At 40.5% G+C, this 23,427-nt stretch overlaps 2 protein-coding genes across 2 annotated transcripts; both read left to right on the forward strand.

The window, feature by feature from the left end:
* Positions 1 to 583: 583 nt before the first annotated feature.
* Positions 584 to 8,612, forward strand: LOC131723023 (tripartite motif-containing protein 16-like). The gene is made up of 7 exons (XM_059016307.1): positions 584 to 1,206; positions 4,140 to 4,235; positions 4,423 to 4,656; positions 4,811 to 4,970; positions 5,451 to 5,507; positions 5,798 to 5,863; positions 7,662 to 8,612. The coding sequence occupies exons 1-7, from the start codon at positions 625 to 627 to the stop codon at positions 8,189 to 8,191; spliced, it is 1,725 nt and encodes a 574-aa protein (XP_058872290.1). The 5' UTR covers positions 584 to 624; the 3' UTR covers positions 8,192 to 8,612.
* A 6,900-nt stretch (positions 8,613 to 15,512) lies between these two features.
* Positions 15,513 to 21,848, forward strand: LOC131723027 (tripartite motif-containing protein 16-like). Its single transcript, XM_059016316.1, has 6 exons — positions 15,513 to 16,132; positions 18,072 to 18,167; positions 18,341 to 18,574; positions 18,729 to 18,882; positions 19,813 to 19,878; positions 20,981 to 21,848. The coding sequence occupies exons 1-6, from the start codon at positions 15,545 to 15,547 to the stop codon at positions 21,508 to 21,510; spliced, it is 1,668 nt and encodes a 555-aa protein (XP_058872299.1). The 5' UTR covers positions 15,513 to 15,544; the 3' UTR covers positions 21,511 to 21,848.
* The last annotated feature ends 1,579 nt before the right edge of the window (positions 21,849 to 23,427 follow it).

Consider the following 23,427-nt stretch of genomic DNA (forward strand, 5'->3'; position numbering starts at 1 on the left):
CAGTTTAATCACTCATGACATCAGCACTATATAAATAAGTACAGTATGTCCGTAGCGTACATACCCTCGCTGATAATACTGAGCTTGTGCTAAACAATATCACCTTCTCGGAATATATGGAGGGAGCACCCTTTCTCTTAGAGTGTGACAGAGGGAGGGAGCAGTTCAGTCTCCATGCCTCAAACCTGTCCTGGACTGGAGGGAGCACCCTTTCTCTTAGGGGTGAGGGAGGGAGCACCCCAGTCTCCATGCCTCTAGCCTGTCCTGGACTGGAGGGAGCACCCTTTCTCTTAGGGAGAGGGCAGTTCAGTCACTAATGTCAAACCCTCACTTCACTTGTGAACTTTGTTGGTTCAAACCCATACATAAGTGAATCTTTCATTATTTATTGAGGGGCTGGATAGAAAAAAGAGAGATGAAGAGTTACTGTGACAGTCTCACTCACAACTCTCTCCTCTCCGCCCCTCTCACACTGATTCAGCAGTTTCTGCTCAGCCTGCTTGTCTAAACCTGGCCTCAGTCCAAAACTCCGCCTCTTAGAGCTTTACACAATTCCAGGAAATCAGCACAGGTAAGTTTCGTTTCTTGTGAAATCGTCAGTCTCTCTGTCTCGCTGCAGCAAGAATGGCTTCAAACTTGTGGACAGAGGATCAGTTTAGCTGTTCAGTGTGTCTGGAGCTATTGAAGGACCCAGTCACTATTCCATGTGGACACAGTTACTGTATGGGGTGTATTAAGAACTGCTGGGATCAGACTGATCATACAGGTGTCTACAGCTGCCCCCAGTGCAGAAAGACCTTTACCCCAAGGCCTGATCTGGGCAGAAACACCATGCTGGCTGAAGTTGTGGCGAAATTAAAGAAGACAGGACTCAATCCTTGTCCTGCTAAAAGTTATGCTGGACCTGGAGATGTGCCGTGTGATTTCTGCACTGGGAGAAAGTTCAAAGCTGTGAAATCCTGTTTGACGTGCCTGGCCTCTTACTGTGAAACACACGTCAAGCCACACAGTGAGGTTACTCCATTAAAGAGGCACAAGCTGATCAATGCAATTGGAAATCTGGAGCAGAAGCTTTGTGCTCAACACCAAAGGGTTTTGGAGGTCTTCTGTAGAACCGATCAGACGTGTATTTGCTTGTTGTGTACACAAGATGAACACAGGAGCCATGATACAGTCTCAGCTGAGGCAGAAAGGAGTGTGAAACAGGTAAGGGTTTGAACCATTTCCTTGTAGCTATCCTAGAAGATAAGAATTCCCAGGGATATTTAACTGTTTACTAGGTTATACAGTTTCACATTAGATCAGATTTTAATTGAATATTAAGAGCTATTTAAAGAGCTATAGTTTTTTAATTGCTCTATCTAAACTATGATGTACTACAATGTATTTCAGGGTGTAACAGGGGCATTATTACAGGTGTGGCTATCGCTGATTGACAGGAGAGACACAGGAGGTTTTCTTTGATACAAAAACACAAAAGAAAACACTGCACGAAAACAACTAGAAAATAAAGTTGACCAAACAAGAAAGGAGGTCCCGCTCCAGGAACAGTCTCCCTGACACCTCCTCTCTAGACTTGGGTGGGATTAAAATCCTCTAAACTTGTTCCCTGTTCCTTCCAGTGCTAGCGATCCTGGTTAACTCACACAGTGATCCGAGATACATTTTTCCTCTTGTGTTTTTCTCACCCTGGTTAACACACGCAGTCGTGAGGATCCTACAGCAACACTCTCCTTCCCAGACAGTCTGTATCCCTGCTTGTAGAACCAAGAAACTGGCATTTCAGACCCTTTTTAAAGGCATGTGGCCAGGACTAAGAGATAATCAATTAATCAATTAGCACGTGGTTGCATTCCACACCGGATTTGAATATACCCTGCCATATCTAGCACAAACTTGATTATCAAAACCATTATTTACAATCAAACAAAAACACAGCAAAGTCAAGTACCTAATTAAAAAGCAAAAAACAAGATTAATATGATATACAATATACAAGATTAATATGATATACAACATACAAGATTAATATGATATACAATATACAAGATTAATATGATATTCAATATACAAGATTAATATGATATACAATATACAAGATTAATATGATTTACAATATACAAGATTAATATGATATTCAATATACAAGATTAATATGATATACAATATACAAGATTAATATGATATTCAATATACAAGATTAATATGATATTTAATATACTCAGGGCTTCTGTTTCTCTGTGTTTATTAATTTCATTAAACCAAGAGCCAGCCATGCTTGTGTTTGTAGTGATGTGGTGGAAATATGATCCTCGCTTGGAAAATTGGTTCTGCAGCCGGAGGACGGAGCGAGCTTCACCCAGTGCTGCCTCTATGATGCAGGGCCTTTTTAATATATTGTAACAATGATTGCAGCTCAGGGATCATAATATCTTCTTAATAAACTAATACATTACATTTAAAACAAGACTTTCATAATTGTGTTTTGATATATAATAAACAAAACCCATGCCTTTAAAAGTGACACATACACATCTATCTGCACTGGCAGAGCTGCTGTGCCCGTGCCTTTAAAAGTGACACATACGCATTTATCTGCACTGGCAGAGCTGCTGTGCCCGTGCCTTTAAAAGTGACACATACGCATCTATCTGCACTGGGAGAGCTGCTGTGCCCATGCCTTTAAAAGTGACACATACGCATTTATCTGCACTGGTAGAGCTGCTGTGCCCGTGCCTTTAAAAGTGACACATACACATCTATCTGCACTGGCAGAGCTGCTGTACCCGTGCCATGCCATTCTTGCCAGTCTGCCCACAGTGAGAGGTGTGTTTTTGGGAGGCTTGCTTGTACACTTAAAATGTTTGATCTTTGAATTTATAACCACCATCTAGCTGAGAAGATTTTTTTTATTGCTAGTGTTAATCTTTTTGTAGAAATATTTTCTTTATTTTAATTATGAAGGCTCAAAGTCAGTAGAGGGCATAACTCAAATCCAAGATGGCCACCAGGCAGAAACAGTAGCTGAATTTGGTGTGTTAAAACACATTTTTACATGATTAAAACAGATATGTTTAAGTTAGTTAAAAACGAAATATAATAACCTATTTTGAATTTGTTTATTGAAATCTACAATTTCTTTCACTCACCCTACTAGTCCCCTCTTTCCTTTGCTCTCTTCCACAGTGAAGTCCTTCTGCTCACGGGCTCATTCTTCTGGGGATTTTGTGTATTTAGGCATTTTTTACATTTCTTCAAAATTATCAATTCTGTTTTAAATTCCACGAGTGTGTGAATCCTCCCTATTGAACTGTAATATAGCTTTAAATCCCACGAGCAAGAGCAACCCTCCGTTTCTAATTGTAATCTCGTTTTAAATCTCACCAGCGTGTGCAATCCTCCAATAGAAATGCAGGAATGTGCTGCCATTCAGTTTAAAGTATTCAGAATGAATCAATGATAGATTCAAGTCAGGAAGGAGGGACATTGACTGCTATGAGAAATGTTTGTTCTGTTTTGGGTTATTTTATTGTATTTTTTCACATGGAAAGGGGTAAAGTCAATGTGAATTGAATAACCATGTCCAGTGTTTTTTTTCTGGTGTTTATTGGGTATACACTGATTTCATTGTTTTGTATCAGGGATGTTTTATCTGAGTTTATCAGATAAAACCAGAAATCAGAAGCCCTAATATCCATTAAAGAGAAAGCTGCTTCAGTTTCCTAGGTGCTTGACTTAACAAACATGTAACACATGCTAGATCAGCCATCATTCACTGTTACTAGTATGAAACAGTACCATCTAGTGGACAGCTACTGTGGATCAAGTGTCCTTTTGTATTGCTAGCAGCTGTGCACTAGATGGTGTTGTATCTTACTACTATACACACATGTTGTCTGATCTAGCCTGTGCTACAGATGTCTATGGCGTGCAACTAGAACTGAAGACAATATATATTTGACTCAGAATTATTGCACACATTGTAAAGAGGTAAGGGGAGAAGAAAATAGAAATTATATTTGAAGTAAAATGATTCCGTCAGTTTCAATAGCATACTTAAACAGGTCCGTGTTGGGTGTGACAGGATATCACTCAATGCCCCATCAGAAATGTCACTGTGTCACTGTGTTTCTACACAGAAGCAGCTGGGAGAGACACAGACAGAACTACAACAGAGAATCCAGGAGAGACTGAAAGATGTGGAAGATCTGAAACAGACTGTGAAGTCACTAAAAGTGGGTATTGACAAGAGGGGGTTATTATTATTATTATTATTATTATTATTATTATTATTATTATTATTATTATTATTATTATTATTAACAGATGGACTGGAAAACATTTACAGAAGTTTACTGTCTGCCTGAAGTGTTTTTGATATAAATTCTAACCATGTCTCCTCTACTGTGTTCTTTCTCTCAGAGATCTGCATGCATAGAAATAAAGGAAAGTGAGAAGAACTTTACTGAGCTGATTCGATCCATTGAGAAGATCCGCACTGAGGTTATTCAGCTGATTGGAGCTAACGAGAAGGCTGCAGTGAATCAGGCTGAAGGACGCATCAAGAAACTGGAGCAGGAGATTGCTGAGCTAAGGAGGAGAAACGCTGAGTTGAAACAGCTTTCAGAGACAGAGGATCACATCCATTTTCTACAGGTAACATCACTGCTTGTTAGAAAATCTCAAGTACATAACTGGGACGGTTTCAGACAGACCTCTCCAATTGAATGAATCCTTGCTTTTCAACAGGAATGTTTTGGACCCCATTCTGTTTCACTGAAAACTCCTTTTCTCCACTTTCCTGTTGTAGAATTTCCAGTCTCTCTGTGCCCCTCCTAAAGCTGGAGACTTACCCAGCGTTACTGTCAATACAGGCATCTCTTTGGGGGCTGTGAGGAAAGCTGTATCTAAACTAAAAGACCATATTGAGGACTTCTGCAAGGGGGAACTAGTCAAAATCACAAAAACAGGTTGGTGTGAAATAGATTCCTTTGGTAGAGATTTCTCAAATAGACCATGGCTTGAGGAGGGGCAGGACTTGCAAGACATTAATAATGACCTCTTGCAGATTGTTGACTATATGAATATTGCAGCAGGGAGGAGGGAGGCAGCAGGGAAGAATGAGAAGGGAGGAGGGTAGAAGGAGATGTTTTATTTCAAATGATTTCCCCAGGTTGAAACGTCCCAACTCATTTACAGTTACATCCAGAGTGATGATAGCAGGAAGGAAGAGAGTTTCTAAAGATATTACATGAGAAAACAACACAATAGCATTCAAACACAGACAGAGGGATTCACACATTAAACAACACATTCATGCCATATAGGATGCTAACTTATAGCCCTGAACTTTCTTATCAAAGATTTCTAGGAATTGGAGGTCATGTTTGTATTCCAAATCCTCTACAGTAAAGTCTTTGGTTTAAAACAGTTTTCTGTATTTTATTTAGTGAATGAAACAGCAGTTTGTACCCTGGGGTCTAGGAGCAGTGACAGACATTTAACAGGTAAGGCTTTTCTTCCAGTAAAGCATTTAATCTCCAGAGACATTCTCCCTTTTTGGAAGGACCTAATGCTTCATTAAAAGAGTGGCTGGAGATGTATTAGATTAGTTCTTGTGTGAAAGATTCCTGATGAGGGTGGAGTTAGCTGGGTCCGTTGCTACACTGATAAACTGAACAGATGCACTTTGTGTTTAAAGATTAAGAGCATGGCAGATTGCTGTTTGGAGTCTTGTGTGTGTTGTGTATTAATCCACATGTTTCAATTCTGTTTCTCTCTCTTTTTTTCTGCCCAGTGAATGAAGTTGCAGTTTACAGTCTGCAGGCTCCAGAGCCAAGGAACAGAGCTGAGTTTTTAAAATGTAAGTCTGTTTGCACTGAAACATCTGATTGAAAGATGTGAGAAGAGCTAACACTACAGAACAGGAAGGGGTGGAGCTTGAGGGCAGCAATTATTATTATTTATTAATAATTGTGAAGCCATTAATCTACACTCCTCTCCAACAAGTATTGGTTCAGATGAATACATGCAGAATGACTGGGGGAGGGGCATTTGTTGCCTGTTTTTCCACTCAGACCTTTCTCTCCGTAAATATCTTGGTATCCCTGAATAGATAATCATCCCATCTTTTAATACATGTACAATGCATGTGAAACCAGTTGTGGGGTAAAATGAACAGCTATCCCTCCCAGTCATCCTGTGCTGGTAGTAAATGTATATTGCAGTATCACTGCACTTGTGGGATGGATTGTTCATTAAAATACTAGACAGATATTTGAAGAGTGGATGATATTCTATTGAAGATATTTAGTAAGCAAGGGGTCTGACTAATTGTATGCAGAGCTGCATTTGATTAGTTCCAATTGAAGAAGTTTGATAAGATCGAGGAATTATAATGAACAAAACAATCAAACAGCAAGAGGGTTCAAAGGGTTCATAAGGACCTTTTTATTTTCTTGTGTTACATGTTCCCATGTGTTGCTACAACTGTTTATGGAAGGTGTGTGTATTGTTTTAATTATTTTTATTTTTTCTTTACATTTTGACCACTTTTTTATACTTATAGATGGTGTGGAAGGGTGTATTTTGATCTGGGAGACAGAAATTGTAGTTGAAACACCACACAGATGCTCGGTTTTATTTTTACTCCTGTGATTTGCACTGATTTCTTTGAGCCCGTAGAGGGCGCTGTGGTCCGTGGTCTGACTACCAACTATGGTATCCAGAACCTACGGGGAATACCACGGCAGGGTACTCAGGTACAGTTCAGGGCACTCGCGGGTGCTCACAAATAATGAAAAACAAAAAAGGCAAAAAGAAACAGGGAAAATAAAACACAGTAATGAAAAACTACAAAATAAATGTGCTGCACTTCACAGCGTGAATCTCCCCAGTCGCCGCTACCCGTACGACCCGGGCCTCCGTCCTACTCTGTGCTGTTCCCCAGCTCACTGCACAACAATATAGGGACTGCCCAACGATTCCCCATTTTTCTCTCTCTTTCTTTAAAATTAATTTCTTTAATTTTTCTTTCTTTTCTTTCTTTCTTTTCCTCAGTAGTCAAACGAGACTGCTTTGCTCGTCGTTCTGGTCTAAAGGGGCAGATCTGAGGAAACAGCAGAGTATTAATATTTATAGGTTCAGCAATCCCATTAAAGCCCACCTCCCAGCCACTCAGAGAGAGGGAAAGCGCACACATCCTCTTCCCCACCTCTCCGTGTCACCGCCATGACTGGCAGGCAGATCCCACGGGACTGCCGCCCCCTTCCTGCAGCATAGTGCATGCGTCAGACGGCCAGTCCAGATCTCTCCCTGTTACAGATGGCTTCACATGTAACTGCATGGGCCTCTTAGAACTACATTTCCCATCATCCTCCTGCTCACATATGTAATTGAGATGGAATTACCAGTGAGCAGGAGGATGATGGGAAATGTAGTTCTGAGGGGTCCATGCCACGTCGCGGGAAGCCATCTTGAGGTAGGGAATTCAATTTAAAAGTTTAAAAAAAGTGGTCAAAATGTATTTTAAAAAATTAAAACAATACACACACCTTCCATAAACAGGATTTGAGGAAGCAACAGACAATGACTGTTGATTTTCTCAGTGATTTGACTTTTCAAACCGTCTCTCCTCTACACGTCCTCTTCTCTTCAATCAGATTCCTGTCAGCTCACACTGGACCCCAACACAGCGAATAGAATCCTCTGTCTGTCTGAAGGGAACAGAAAGGTGACACTGAGGGGAGAGACCCAGAGATATCCTCGTCACCCAGAGAGATTTGAGAGCTGGGCCCAAGTGCTTTGCAGAGAGGGATTGTCTGTGACTCGCTGTTACTGGGAGATTGAGTGCAGTGGGGGATGGGCTTCTATAGGAGTCACATATAAAGGAATCAGCAGGAAAGGAGGGGATCGTTCCTGTATCCTTGGATTCAATGACAAGTCCTGGAGTTTGGACTGCTCTGGATCCAGTTACACTGCCCTGCACAATAAGAAACACACAGCAATAACTGCCCCCCGCTCCCCCAGAATAGGAGTGTATCTGGACTTTAATGCCGGCACGCTGTCCTTTTATGGCGTCTCTGACACAATGACCCTCCTGCACAGATTCCAAACCACATTCACTGAGCCGCTCTATCCTGGGTTTGGGCTTTATTATGATTCCTCTGTAACAATCTGCCAGCTGAACTAGACTGTTTTGTGTTGTAAGAAACCCTTTGTATTGAACTCCCTGTCTGTCCTCTCCACTCCTCGGGTGAAGGGAATGTTCAATCTGACACAACTTTGGATGAAAGTTAGGGGGTAAAACGGCGCCACCTGCAGAGCGAAACAAGGTGAATTATTTGTTTTTAGCAACTAATGGATTTCATACGAAATAACTGTATTTAATTTATTTTTAAAGAATTGTTAAGTTTTATGCATATTTTAAAAAATAGCATCCAATAGTCAGTGCTGTAACAGTTTATAAAAAAGTGAACTTAAGTTTGCTTTATTGTGTGTGTTTGTATTATTGTATTGTATTGTATTGTGTGTGTTTTTGTTCTTTGATTTCCATAAATGTTTGTTCTGTTTATTTTTTCAGATTTTAGTATTTAATACAATAAATTTGATTAACTGCGACTTTTTCTTATTTATTAATACTCATTAACACGCTTTTTCAAATAAGAATGAGAAAGGGGAATGAGAAAGAAAGAGGTATGGTAAAGCACAGGGAAGCATTGTAAAGCACAGAGAGGTCTGGTAAAGCATAGGGAAGCATTGTAAAGCACAGAGAGGTCTGGTAAAGCATAGGGAAGCATTGTAAAGCACAGAGGTGTGGTGAAGCATTGTAAAGCACAGAGAGGTCTGGTAAAGCATGGGGAAGCATTGTAGAGCACAGAGAGGTCTGGTAAAGCATAGGGAAGCATTGTAAAGCACAGAGAGGTGTGGTAAAGCATAGGGAAGCATTGTAAAGCACAGAGAGGTCTGGTAAAGCATAGGGAAGCATTGTAAAGCACAGAGAGGTCTGGACTCTAACCCTGGGCTTGAGACTCAGCTCAGTGATTTGGATTCCTGAACAGCTTCTTAGTAAAGGTATTATTCAGCATGCCGCCGCACCGTGAACTAATAAGAAAAGACTTTCAGTACCTGGCAGGCTCTTGTGACATATCAGGAGGGTCATTCTCTTTACTCCTTCTTCTTCTCCTTGGAGTCGGGTCCATGCCTCTCTCTACTGAATCACTTGTTCCTCAGTTAGCTGTGTTTCTCCTCTGCAACACAATTGAAACAAGTCCGTTGTTAAAGAGTACAGTGCTTCAAATGTCATTTTTCTTTCTCTTTCTTTAGACCGGCCCCTTATCTTTTCATGCTGTTTGAAATCATCCCGACCGCTTCTTGTTATCACAGTTACTCAAATGCTGGGTTCGTTTTTGGAAACGTCTGTGTTGCTAATGGAGTGCCATGGGAGCATTGTATTTTAAACAATTTTGTATCAATTAAGATTATGTTTCATTTTGAATTATTCATTTTGAACTTTAAATATACAGGTTAATACTAACAGTTACAAAAGCACTTAATAGGAAAAAAAAACTATGACCTTTTTGTATGTTTTGTCCAGTTGTTCTGCTTGGATTTTGGTGTCTGACCAAATTTATATTCGAGCTTGAGTTTCTCGCACTGTTCATGTCGTTAGGGTTACCCGATTTGCCCTGAAAAACTAAACAAGACGTTCTTTTTCTCCAAGTCACTGACGCAGTAACAAAATAACAGTATTGTGCAGTAAAGAAACAAGGACCAGGGGTCACAAATGGAGATTAGATAAAGGGGCATTCAGAACAGAAAATAGGAGGCACTTTTTTACACACAGAATTGTGAGGGTCTGGAACCAACTCCCCAGTAATGTTGTTGAAGCTGACGCCCTGGGATCCTTCAAGAAGCTGCTTGATGAGATTCTGGGATCAATAAGCTACTAACAACCAAATGAGCAAAGATGGGCCGAATGGGGCCTCTTCTCGTTTGGAAACTTTCTTATGTTCTTATGTATTTAACATAATAATAGTTTTACCAAATTAGACTGGAATAGTTGTATGCTTGTGTCTTAGAAAATATCACTTTACAAAAGCTCCCTTATTTTGAAGACTCCATGTTCACAAGTATGCGGAAGACCCTTTGGCAGTCAGCATACTCTGACATCATAAGTCACATGACCGGAACCTGCGTGACGTCGAGTTATTTTGCTTAAACATCAATAATAACCGAACAACGAAGAAGAAGAAGCGAAAAGGACGGAAAATACAAAGAAGAAATGATGTAGCCTATCATTGTGATAAGCTGAAATACTGAAGTACCTTGACAAGATGTTTTGCCGGTACGCAGTTCCGGGCCGTACCGGCTGACTTTCAACTGGGATTATTAGTATTATATTTATGTGTGTTGTTATTATTATTATTATTATTATTATTATTATTATTATTATTATTATAATGGATATAGTTTTATTATCCACTATCCTCAACAATACGAAGTATAAAATCGACTCGCACAAGCGCTCCTCTTCACTGTAGCTGAAGCGAGCTGCGGGTCACATGACACAGGAAGTAAATGTCTTCAAAGCAGTTCCTTGGGTTGGGCAGCAGCTGGTTCATGACGAGAGAAAAACACAGACCTGTTCAGAGTCATGCGAGTCACGAACGACTTTAAATAATCGTGTGTGTGTCTTTATCTCACCTCGCTCGACCCGCTGACAAGTCTTGACAGCCCGCTATTAATAATGAACCGGGGAAATGCTGAGGTTCCCATGCAGCTGTGGAGACATCTTTGTTTCCTCCTCCTTGAAGTCATCTCCATGTCTCTATCTCCTAAATCACTCGTTCCGCAGTTAGCTGTGTTTCGACTGTGCAACACAACTGAAATCATTAACGAGGGGAGCACAGAGCACCCCGATATACTCACAGCAGAACAGCCTCCATTCACAAAACCTATAGCAACGCGATCATTAACTAGGGGAGCACAGAGCACCCCGATATACTCACAGCAGAACAGCATCCATTCACAAAACCTATAGCAACGTGATCATTAACGAGGGGAGCACAGAGCACCCCGATATACTCACAGCAGAACAGCCTCCATTCACAAAACCTATAGCAACGCGATCATTAACGAGGGGAGCACAGAGCACCCCGATATACTCACAGCAGAACAGCCTCCATTCACAAAACCTATAGCAACGCGATCATTAACGAGGGGAGCACAGAGCACCCCGATATACTCACAGCAGAACAGCCTCCATTCACAAAACCTATAGCAACGCGATCATTAACGAGGGGAGCACAGATTTGTAATTTCCAGTAAAATGTAATGTTTCTATATTCCAATCTGTGCCAAACGTCACTTTAAAACCCGTGTATTATGAATTTAAAGCCTAGTCCGGGTCTGTCCCGCGACACATGCGTTTCATTTACACTGTAATGCGGACTCACATGAACATAATATTTCTACCTGTGCTGAGTGGGAGCTGCAGAGGGACTGTGTTTTACGTAACTTCGTTAAACTGCAATAAACTCTCTGTCAGACTTTCTGTGTCCTCACCTAGTACTGCATAAAGCAGGATAGGACAGGTCAATCCCGTGATGCAGTTCGGTGCTCCATTACAGGCGCCATTTGTGGAGCCCAATCAGTACTGAATACATTGCGGCGATGCTGTGCTGCAGCGCCAGGATTTACCGGTATTTTTTAATAACAATACAAAATATCGTCATTATAAAGAGACTGACTGTTATTTATGTGAATTAATGCTTGATTATGTGAAGAAACATTTTGCCAGGGCGAGAGTGAACACGTTAAAAGCATTGCGAGCCCGCTGTGAAAGAGCTCTACGGGCTCCAGAAATGCGTCACTGTTTACTAACTCCGCCCACTTGTGACATCATTGTCCTATCCTTCTTTATATAGTCCGAGGTCTGCCCCAGTGCTTCGTAAAGCCGACAGCTATTGTCTTATCTCGACATTTTTTTGTTTGTTTCTTTTGTTTTTACGGCGTTTGCATTACAGTATCAGATTTATATATATATATATTATTCAGACATTTTCAAATAACAAACAGGCATACTTCACATATAGAAATAAATATTTATTTCAATAAACAGACTGAGCAAACTTGTACAATTAAAATAAATGAAATAACAAAAAAACACAAATACACAGAATGGTCTGTTCAGGAGTCAAATTATAGAGATTATTGTAAAGAGCAAGGGCTTGTTTGGATGCAGCCAATTTCAAAGATTGTTTATATAACTTTATCTCATTTAAGAAAACAATAAACAGGGGGGTAGTTTTAAAAAAACGACTTTTGTGAATGAAATATGTTGCTATAATGATCAAGTTATTATACATGCATTCAGCTTTCCTGTCCTCCATTAGAAACCCAAGCCTGATATTATTAAACGTTAAAGTGGGTATGAATAGATCATTACTTGTGATCCAGTCCTGAAATGCATCCCAAAAGGTGTCAGTAGGTTGACATGTGAAAAGAAAGATGTTCTGCCTGCCGTTTCAATATCTGAGTTACAAAACACACAATGGTTGAAGTCAAAGTTAAATCTCCGTCTTCAGAAATCATTACAGGGGTAAATGTCATTCACTGTTTTGAGATGATCTTCTTTATCTTTAGATGATGAAGGTAAAGAAAGGGATCTGGTTCTTATTGTGACTATAGAACATCTAGTGAAGTCTTGTAACATGCATTTCCTTTTCAAAGGTGAAGGGAAACACTCTGCAGTAAAGAGTAGTTCTTAAGAATGTGTTTTTACATTTTTTATCTCGGAAATCACATCCATCTATAACTAATGAAAACATGTGTGCTACTGCAGCAGAATAAGTCAACATCCCTTTAACTAAAATAATCACTGCTTGTGGAATTGCTTTAACCACTGTAGAATATTGTCTATTGGTGCAAACAAGATCCTATTTTTGAATGAAATCGTTATACAATAGAATATTTCCATGATCATCCATTAAATGTTGACTAGACCAGACACCTTTCTCCACCCATTCTCTGTAAAAGAAGGATTTTCTCTTAATTAGGATACATGTATTGTTCCAGTTTGGAGTAGTATGCGCAGTGAAGTTATGTGTTTATGTATTAGTTTCCAATAACGGAGGACTTGCTGATGAAATGCAGATAATTTAATGGGCAGTTTAGAAATCTCAAAATCACATCTTAATAAATAATCATACCACCAAAACTCTTAAAGATTTTAGAAGGAAAATCAAACGAAAAACGTTCACATTTTCGAATAAAACCTTATAACCATTTTAACTTGCTGGTCCCATCCTAAGAGGGTATGTGTGCAGCGCGGAGTCTCCTGTATCATTCGCTCCACTGCACCTCCCTCGCTGTGCGATTGCGTGCGCAGCTCTTAAATACGTCATCACGCAGCTCAGGTGCATTTCACTAATCCTTACACCCCTATCACGTGATCATTTCACAACTAAGGAACTGAACAGTAAATCTAATAAATAATGATATGGATCGTTTCAAACACACACACACACACACACACACGCACGCACGCACGCACGCACGCACACACACACACACACACTGACACACACACACACGCACACACACACACACACACACACACACACACACGCACGCACACACACACACACACTCATTCAGCCAAACCATAACTGTAACCCGTAATGTATTTCTGTAGGCTAATTTTGAAGAAACATTGTTTTATTGATTAATTAATTATTTTGATCTTCCTTAATTATTTTCCAGATGTAATCGTTTTTAATCTCAACTCCAAAATGACGTATCATTTTGAATGAGAGCAATCAGCAGACAAATACGTGTTTAATGGGGTTTGTGAATCTCTAAATATACAGGGACAGGACAAGAACTGAAGTGTTTGTTGTTTGTGGGCTACATTTATATTTGACTGATTTTAAATTCTTTCATTGATATTTTCTTTGTGTTTAATCTTTCACACCTCGCTGTGTGAAGGTCTGATGTGGCAGCATGCAGAGAATTGGATGCGTTGTTTTTAATATCCGCGCTATATCAATATGAACCATTAAGATTCTACCCCGGGAACTAAAAATATTTATAACATTAGGAACATGTGGATCCTTTTAGAATTTTTTATTCTCTTGTTACTTGTAATACCTCAGCATTGGAGAGAGCCGACACTTTTAAATATCTCGGGGTTTATATTGACACAACTCTTCAATTTGATAAACCCATTAAAGATGTATGTAGTAAAATTGGAAGGAAGCTTGGAGGATTGTGTGGTCAGCGCCACTGTGTAAGCTTTACAGCAAGGTTTAAATGAGTTACTTGTGTTCCCTATTCTAGACTATAATGATGTGATGTGCGGGTCTGCTAGTGAGGAATCGCTGAAGAAGATCGATACAATGTGTAACAGGATGTGTATCTGTGTGCTCCCGTGTACTCCGCTAGCGCATCACTGCAGCGCGTATTCTACATTAAACTTGCGATCGCCTGCTAACACAAGGAATTATCACTGGAATCGGATTCTCTTTAAAGGGGCACACAACACATTACCAGTTTATTTAAACAGCTTGTTTCTGAGTTTCCCTGTAAATACAGCCTATCGTAATGTCTGAGACACACAATACTTTAATATACCGTCTGGAAACAGTGCTGCGGGAAGAAAGTCTTTCGTTTTGTTCTGCTGCTACAGACTGGAAGCTGTTACCCGCAGGACTGAGACCTGACATCTCCTGTGGGAATTAAAAAAACAAACCCTGTCGTTCTAGTGCTTAAACAGGCTTGTGTGTGTGCTGTGTAAATCTGAGGTGTACTTTGTGTATTGTCTTGTCATTATGCGTTTATATTATTTTTATTTTTGAAACCTGTAACCTGCTGCTGTTATTTCTAGCACGGCTTTGTAAACGAGCTACTTGTAGCTCACATGGCCTTCCTAAATAAAGAATTAAAAATCAAATAAATAAATAATAAAGAGCGCGTCACGTTTACGGTTATAACCGCACTGAAATATACTGGCTTTAAAACAAGAAAAGACAACCGATGCAGCTGCGCAGCAGAGACAAGAGAACGAGGCAAGCGCGTTTATTGTTTGGAAAGTAACTGTAATGTTATTACTGCCATTAAAAGCTAAACGCGTTATAATACCTCGTTATTGACTAAAGTAATTATTATTACAGTAAGGCGTTACTAAAGTAACGAGATGCCGTTCAAACCGTCATCACAAATATACGTGTAACAGAACATTCCTTAATTTTACATGTTATAGATCTGGGGCTAAAACACAAAGTCAGACTCTTCAGCCCTGATATTAAACAGTTGTTAATATCAGTTGCTTCATTCCTAATCTTAACATTGTAATATTTGTTGGGGGATTTAGAAACAGTTTCATAGAATATCTGATTCGGCAGTTTCTGCTCCCCCTGCTTGTCTAAACCTGGCCTCAGTCCCAAACCCCGCCTCTCAGAGCTTTACACAACTCCAGGAAATCAGCGCAGTGAAGTTTCGTTTCTTGTGAAATCGTCAGTCTCTCAGTCTCACTGCAGCAGAAATGGCAGAAGCGAATATTCTGGTAGCGCATGACCAGTTTAGCTGTTCAGTGTGTCTGGAGATATTGAAGGACCCAGTCACTATTCCATGTGGACACAGTTACTGTATGGGGTGTATTAAGAACTGCTGGGATCAGACTGATCATACAGGTGTCTACAGCTGCCCCCAGTGCAGAAAGACCTTTACCCCGAGGCCTGTTCTGGGCAGAAACACCATGCTGGCTGAAGTTGTGGAGAAATTAAAGAAGACAGGACTCAATCCTCCTCCTGCTCAAAGTTATGCTGGACCTGGAGATGTGCCGTGTGATTTCTGCACTGGGAGAAAGTTCAAAGCTGTGAAATCCTGTTTGACGTGCCTGGCCTCTTACTGTGAAACACACGTCAAGCCACACTATGAGGGGGCTGCTTTCAAGAGGCACAAGCTGATCAATGCAATTGGAAATCTGGAGCAGAAGCTTTGTGCTGAACACCAGAAGGTTTTGGAGGGGTTCTGCAGAACTGATCAGACGTGTATTTGCTGGCAGTGTGCAGACAAGGAACACAAGAGCCATGATACAGTCTCAGCTGAGGCAGAAAGGAGTGTGAAACAGGTAAGGGTTTGAACCATTTCCTTGTAGCTATCCTAGAAGATAAGAATTCCCAGGGATATTTAACATGTCTGTTTACTAGGTTATACAGTTTCACATCAGATCAGATTTTAATTGTATATTAAGAGCTATTTAAAGAGCCCTAGTTTTTTAATTGCTCTATCTAAACTATGATGTACTACAATGTATTTCAGGGTGTAACAGGGGTGTTGTTATGGGTGTGGCTATCGCTGATTGACAGGAGAGACACAGGAGGTTTTCTTTGATTCAAAAAACACAAAACATTCAAAACAAAACACTGCTCGAAAACAACTAGAAAATAAAAGATGACCAAACAAGAAAGGAGGTCCCGCTCCAGGAACAGTCTCCCTGACATCTCCTCTCTAGACTTGAGTGGGATTAAAATCCTGGATTTGAATATGCCCTGCCATATCTAGCACACACTTGATTGGCAAAAACATTATTTACAATCAAACAAAAACACACTGTTTACACGTGCAGGACCTCAGCCCTGCCTCACAGGGTAAGAAGGATTTGTTCAGCTGTTTTGTGGTGCATTGGAATGTGTAGTGTAAAATTAGCATGATTTATATTCCTAGTGTTTTTATATGTATCTTGTGACTTAATAAAATCATAGATCAGTTTCATTGTTTAAGATATTATAGTTTAATTGGTAACACTGTTTAAAAATGACATTCCCAGCAAAGCCAAGCACCTAATTTAAAAAACAAAAAAATGACCAAGATTAATTGAGACTCTTATGTGAAATGTAGAAAAAGTAAATCCCTGTCATACAGTAAGAGAAACAAGTCACCATAAACGTGTTTTTTTTTCTTTGCAGACCCCAGGCACTTTTATCCACACATATGTATATTACAGGACACCCGAGTTTAATGACAATTAACGTATTTTGTCAACATGGAAATATACAGGGGAACACACTTATTGTGATGTCTGTATCATTTATATTAAATGATTTATTGATATTTTAAAATGAACTCGGGGTTTCTGTGTTTTTAGGTCTTTTTTACATTTCTTCACAATTTGCAATTCTTTTTTAAATCCCACGAGTGTGTGAATCCTCCCTATTGAACTGTAATATAGCTTTAAATCCCACGAGCAAGAACAACCCTCCGTTTCTAATTGTAATCTCGTTTTAAATCTCACAAGTGTGTGCAATCCTCCAATAGAAATGCAGGAATGTGCTGCCACTCAGTTTAAAGTATTCAGAATGAATCAATGATAGATTCAAGTCAGGAAGGAGGTTCATTGCCCGACTGCGCTGGGAAAGGTTGTTTTTTTATTTATTTATTTTTTGTTTTTCTTCTTAGGTTTTAGGTTATTTTATTGTATTTTTTCACATGGAAAGGGATGAAGTCAACGTGAATTGAGAAACCATGTCCAGTGTTTTTCTGGTGTTTATTGGGTATACACTGATTTCATTGTTTTGTATCAGAGCTGTTTTATCTGTGTTTATCAGATAAAACCAGAAATCAGAAGCTCTAAATATACAGTTTCCTAGGTGCTTCACAAAACAAACATGTAACACATGCTAGATCAGCCATCATTCACTGTTACTAGTATGAAACAGTACCATCTAGTGGACAGCTACTGTGGATCAAGTGTCCTTTTGTATTGCTGGCAGCTGTGCACTAGATGGTGTTGTATCTTACTACTATACACACATGTTGTCTGATCTAGCCTGTGCTACAGATGTCTATGTCGTGCAACTGGAACTGAAGAGCAAAATATATTCAAGAACAACTGAGAATTATTGCAAACATTGTAAAGAGGTAAGGGGTACAAGAAAATAGAAAATATATATAAACTAAATGATTCTGTCAGTTTCAATAGCATACTTAAACAGGCCTGTGATGGGTGTGACAGGATATCACTCAATGCCCCATCAGAAATGTCACTGTGTCACTGTGTTTCTACACAGAAGCAGCTGGGAGAGACACAGACAGAAATACAACAGAGAATCCAGGAGAGACTGAAAGAAATTGAAGAGCTGAAACAGGCTGTGGAGTCACTGAAAGTGGGTATTGACAAGAGGGGGAAATTATTATTATTATTATTATTATTATTATTATTATTATTATTATTATTATTATTAACAGGTGGACTGGAACACATCTGCAGAAGTTTATGTCTGATGTGTTTTTGATATCAATTCTAACCATGTCTCCTCTACTGTGTTCTTTCACTCAGAGATCTGCATGCATAGAAATAAAGGAAAGTGAGAAGATCTTTACTGAGCTGATCCGATCCATTGAGAAGATCCACACTGAGGTTATTGAGCTGATTGGAGCTAACGAGAAGGCTGCAGTGAATCAGGCTGAAGGACGCATGAAGAAACTGGAGCAGGAGATTGCTGAGCTAAGGAGGAGAAACACTGAGCTGAAACAGCTTTCAGAGACAGAGGATCACATCCATTTTCTACAGGTAACATCACTGCTTGTTAGAAAATCTCAAGTCCATAACTGGGACGGTTTCAGACAGACCTCTCCAATTGAATGAATCCTTGCTTTTCCCCAGGAATGTTTTGGACCCCATTCTGTTTCACTGAAAACTCCTTTTCTCCACTTTCCTGTTGTAGAATTTCCAGTCTCTCTGTGCCCCTCCTGAAGCTGGAGACTTACCCAGCGTTACTGTCAATACAGACATCTCTTTTGGGGCTGTGAGGAAAGCTGTATCTGAACTTAAAGACCATATTGAGGACTTCTGCAAGGGGGAATTAATAACCAAAACAGGTTGGTGTGAAATAGTTTCCTTTGGTAGAGATTTCTAAAATAGACCCTGGCTTGAGGAGGGACAGGACTTGCAAGACATTAATAAAGATCTCTTGCAGATTGCTGGCTATATAAATAATGTAGTATTGATAAGGGAGGAGGCAGCAGAGAGGAGGAAGGAGTGAGGAGGCAGCATGGAGGAGGGAGCAAGGAGGGCAGAGCAGGGAGCATTGGAGAGGGAGCATGGATGGAGAAGAGAGAATTAAGCAGGGAGCATGGAGGAGAGGGTGGAAGAGAGAGGAGGGAGCATGAAGGAGAGATCAGGGAGGAGACAGAAAAGAGGCAACAGGGATGAGGGAGCAGAGAGAAGGGAGCATGAAGACTGGAAGAGACAGCAGGGAGGAGGGAGCATGAAAGAGTGAGCAAGGAGGAGGGAGCACATAAGTGGGAGGAGGCAACATGGAGGAGGGAGCAGGGAGAAGGGACCAGGGAGAAGGGAGCAGGGAGTGATGAAGGAGACTGGAGGGAGAAGGGTGCATGCAGGAGGGAGCAGGGAGGTGGTAGGAGGGAGAATGGATAATGGAACGGACTGATGAAGCAGAGAGGAGGAAGTGATGTGAGGATGGAGCAGACAGTGACTGTTGTATGTTTGATGCACAAGGGTGTCCTAATATGGACACCGTACTGTTGGGTAAAGATATGTGATGGAGAGGAAGGAACACAAGACTCCAGTGCAGTGGCAGACGTGTTCACATTGACTTTGGCTGCTGCTCTGATACAGAAGGAATACATATTCATTGTAATCATGAACATCTTGAAGTACGGATTTTTACATCCTGAAATGCCGTGAATAAGCCTTGTTTCTTTTCAGATTGCTGTTTGGAGTCTTGTGTGTGTTGTGTATTAATCCACATGTTTCAATTCTATTTCTCTCTCTTTTTTTCCACCCAGTGAATGAAGTTGCAGTTTACAGTCTGCAGGCTCCAGAGCCAAGGAACAGAGCTGAGTTTTTAAAATGTAAGTCTGTTTTCACTGAAACATTTGATAGAAAGATGTGTCACTCCATTGTGAGAAGAGCTAACACTACAGAACATGGAGGGGTGGAGCTTGAGGGCAGCAATTATTATTATTTATTAGTAATTGTGAAGCCATTAATCTACACTCCTCTCCAACAAGTATTGGTTCAGATGAATACATGCAGAATGACTGGGGGAGGGGCATTTGTTGCCTGTGTTTCCACTCAGACCTTTCTCTCCCTAAATATCTTGGTATCCCTGAATAGACAATCATCCCATCTTTTAATACATGTACAATGCATGTGAAACCAGTTGTGGGGTAAAATGAACAGCTATCCCTCCCAGTCATCCTGTGCTGGTAGTAAATGTATATTGCAGTATCACTGCACTTGTGGGATGGATTGCTCATTAAAATATTAGACAGATATTTGAAGAGTGGATGATATTCTATTGAAGATATTTAGTAAGCAAGGGGTCTGAGTGGGTAAAATGGCAACACATACCCTGTAGGAACATTAAGTGAACTGTAATTGTATGCAGAGCTGCATTTGATTGGTTCCAATTGAAGAAGTTTGATGAGATCGAGGAATTATAATGAACAAAACAATCAAACAGCAAGAGGGTTTAAAGGGTTCATAAGGTCCTTTGTATTTTATTGTGTTGCATGTTCCCATGTGTTGCTACAGCTGTTTACGTGAGGTGTGTGTATTGTTTTAATTATTTTTATTTTTATTACATTTTGACCACTTTTTTATACTTATAGATGGCTTCACATGTACCCGCATGGACCTCTCAGAACTACATTTCCCATCATCCTCCTGCTCACATATGTAATTGAGATGGAATTACCAGTGAGCAGGAGGATGATGGGAAATGTAGTTCTGAGAGGTCCATGCCGGTCCGCGGGAAGCCATCTTGAGGCAGGGAATGCAATTTAAAAGTTTAAAAAAGTGGTCAAAATGTATTAAAAAAAATAATTAAAACAACACACACACCTTCCATAAACAGGATGTGAGGATGCAGCAGACAATGACTGTTGATTTTCTCAGTGATTTGACTTTTCTAACCGTCTCTCCTCTACCCGTCCTCTTCTCTTCAATCAGATTCCTGTCAGCTCACACTGGACCCCAACACAGCGAATAGAATCCTCTGTCTGTTTGAAGGGAACAGAAAGGTGACATGGAGGAGAGAGACCCAGAGATATCCTGATCACTCAGAGAGATTTGATATCTGGCCCCAAGTGCTTTGCAGAGAGGGTTTGTCTGGGACTCGCTGTTACTGGGAGATTGAGTGGAGTGGGGGAGGGGCTTATATAGGAGTCACATATAAAGGAATCAGCAGGAAAGGAGAGGATCATTCCTGTATCCTTGGATTCAATGACAAGTCCTGGAGTTTGATCTGCTCTGATTCCAGTTACACTGCCTGGCACAATAACAATCAAACTGCAATAACTGCCCCCCGCTCCCCCAGAATAGGAGTGTATCTGGACTTTAATGCCGGCACGCTGTCCTTTTATGGCGTCTCTGACACAATGACCCTCCTGCACAGATTCCAAACCACATTCACTGAGCCGCTCTATCCTGGGTTTTGGCTTCGTTCTGGTTCCTCTGTAACAATCTGCCAGCTGAACTAGACTGTTTTGTGTTGTAAGAAACCCTTTGTATTGAACTCCCTGTCTGTCCTCTCCACTCCTCGGGTGAAGGGAATGTTCAATCTGACACAACTTTGCATGAAAGTTAGGGGGTAAAACGGCGAAACCTGCAGAGCAAAACAAGGTGAATTATTTGTTTTTAGCAATGAATGGATTTCATAGGAAGTAACTGTATTTAATTTCTTTTTTAAGAATTGTTATGTTTTGTATATATTTTAAAAATGGCATCCAATAGTCAGTGCTGTAACAGTTTTTAAAAAAGTGAACTTAAGTTTGCTTTATTGTGTGTGTGTTTTTGTTCTTTGATTTCAATAAATTTTTGTTCTGTTTATTTTTTTCAGATTTTAGTAATGTGATTAAATAATAAAAAAGTGATTAACTGAATTTTTCTTATTTAGTATTAAACACTCAAATGAGAATGAGAAAGAAAGAAATAGAGAGAGGGGAAGGTTAGAGAAAGAGGTCTGGTAAAGCATAGGGAAGCATTGTAAAGCACAGAGAGGTCTGGTAAAGCATAGGGAAGCATTGTAAAGCACAGAGAGGTCTGGTAAAGCATAGGGAAGCATTGTAAAGCACAGAGAGGTCTGGTAAAGCATAGGGAAGCATTGTAAAGCACAGAGAGGTCTGGTAAAGCATAGGGAAGCATTGTAAAGCAGAGAGGAATGGTAAAGCATAGGGAAGCATTGTAAAGCACAGAGAGGTCTGGTAAAGCATAGGGAAGCATTGTAAAGCACAGAGAGGTCTGGTAAAGCATAGGGAAGCATTGTAAAGCAGAGAGGAATGGTAAAGCATAGGGAAGCACTGTAAAGCATAGGGAAGCACAGAGAGGTCTGGTAAAGCATAGGGAAGCATTGTAAAGCACAGAGCGGTCTGGTAAAGCATTGGGAAGCATTGTAAAGCATAGAGAGGTCTGGTAAAGCATAGGGAAGCATTGTAAAGCAGAGAGGAATGGTAAAGCATAGGGAAGCACTGTAAAGCATAGGGAAGCACAGAGAGGTCTGGTAAAGCATAGGGAAGCATTGTAAAGCACAGAGAGGTCTGGTAAAGCATAGGGAAGCATTGTAAAGCACAGAGAGGTCTGGTAAAGCATAGGGAAGCATTGTAAAGCACAGAGAGGTCTGGTAAAGCATAGGGAGGCATTGTAAAGCACAGAGAGGTGTGGTAAAGCATAGGGAAGCATTGTAAAGCACAGAGAGGTCTGGTAAAGCATAGGAAAGCATTGTAAAGCACAGAGAGGTCTGGTAAAGCATAGGGAAGCATTGTAAAGCACAGAGAGGTCTGGTAAAGCATAGGGAAGCATTGTAAAGCACAGAGAGGTCTGGTAAAGCATAGGGAAGCATTGTAAAGCACAGAGAGGTCTGGTAAAGCATAGGGAAGCATTGTAAAGCAAAGAGAGGTCTGGTAAAGCATAGGGAAGCATTGTAAAGCACAGAGAGGTCTGGTAAAGCATAGGGAAGCATTGTAAAGCACAGAGAGGCCTTGTAAAGCATAGGGAAGCATTGTAAAGCACAGAGAGGTCTGGTAAAGCATAGGGAAGCATTGTAAAGCACAGAGAGGTCTGGTAAAGCATAGGGAAGCATAGGGAAGCACAGAGAGGTCTGGTAAAGCATAGGGAAGCATTGTAAAGCACAGAGCGGTCTGGTAAAGCATTGGGAAGCATTGTAAAGCACAGAGAGGTCTGGTAAAGCATAGGGAAGCATTGTAAAGCACAGAGAGGTCTGGTAAAGCATAGGGAAGCATTGTAAAGCAGAGAGGAATGGTAAAGCATAGGGAAGCACAGAGAGGTCTGGTAAAGCATAGGGAAGCATTGTAAAGCACATGGAGGTCTGGTAAAGCATAGGGAAGCATTGTAAAGCACAGAGAGGTCTGGTAAAGCATAGGGAAGCATTGTAAAGCACA

The sequence above is a fragment of the Acipenser ruthenus genome, chromosome 52 (genome assembly GCF_902713425.1).
Source record: "Acipenser ruthenus chromosome 52, fAciRut3.2 maternal haplotype, whole genome shotgun sequence".
NCBI classification, from domain to species: Eukaryota; Metazoa; Chordata; class Actinopteri; order Acipenseriformes; family Acipenseridae; genus Acipenser; species Acipenser ruthenus.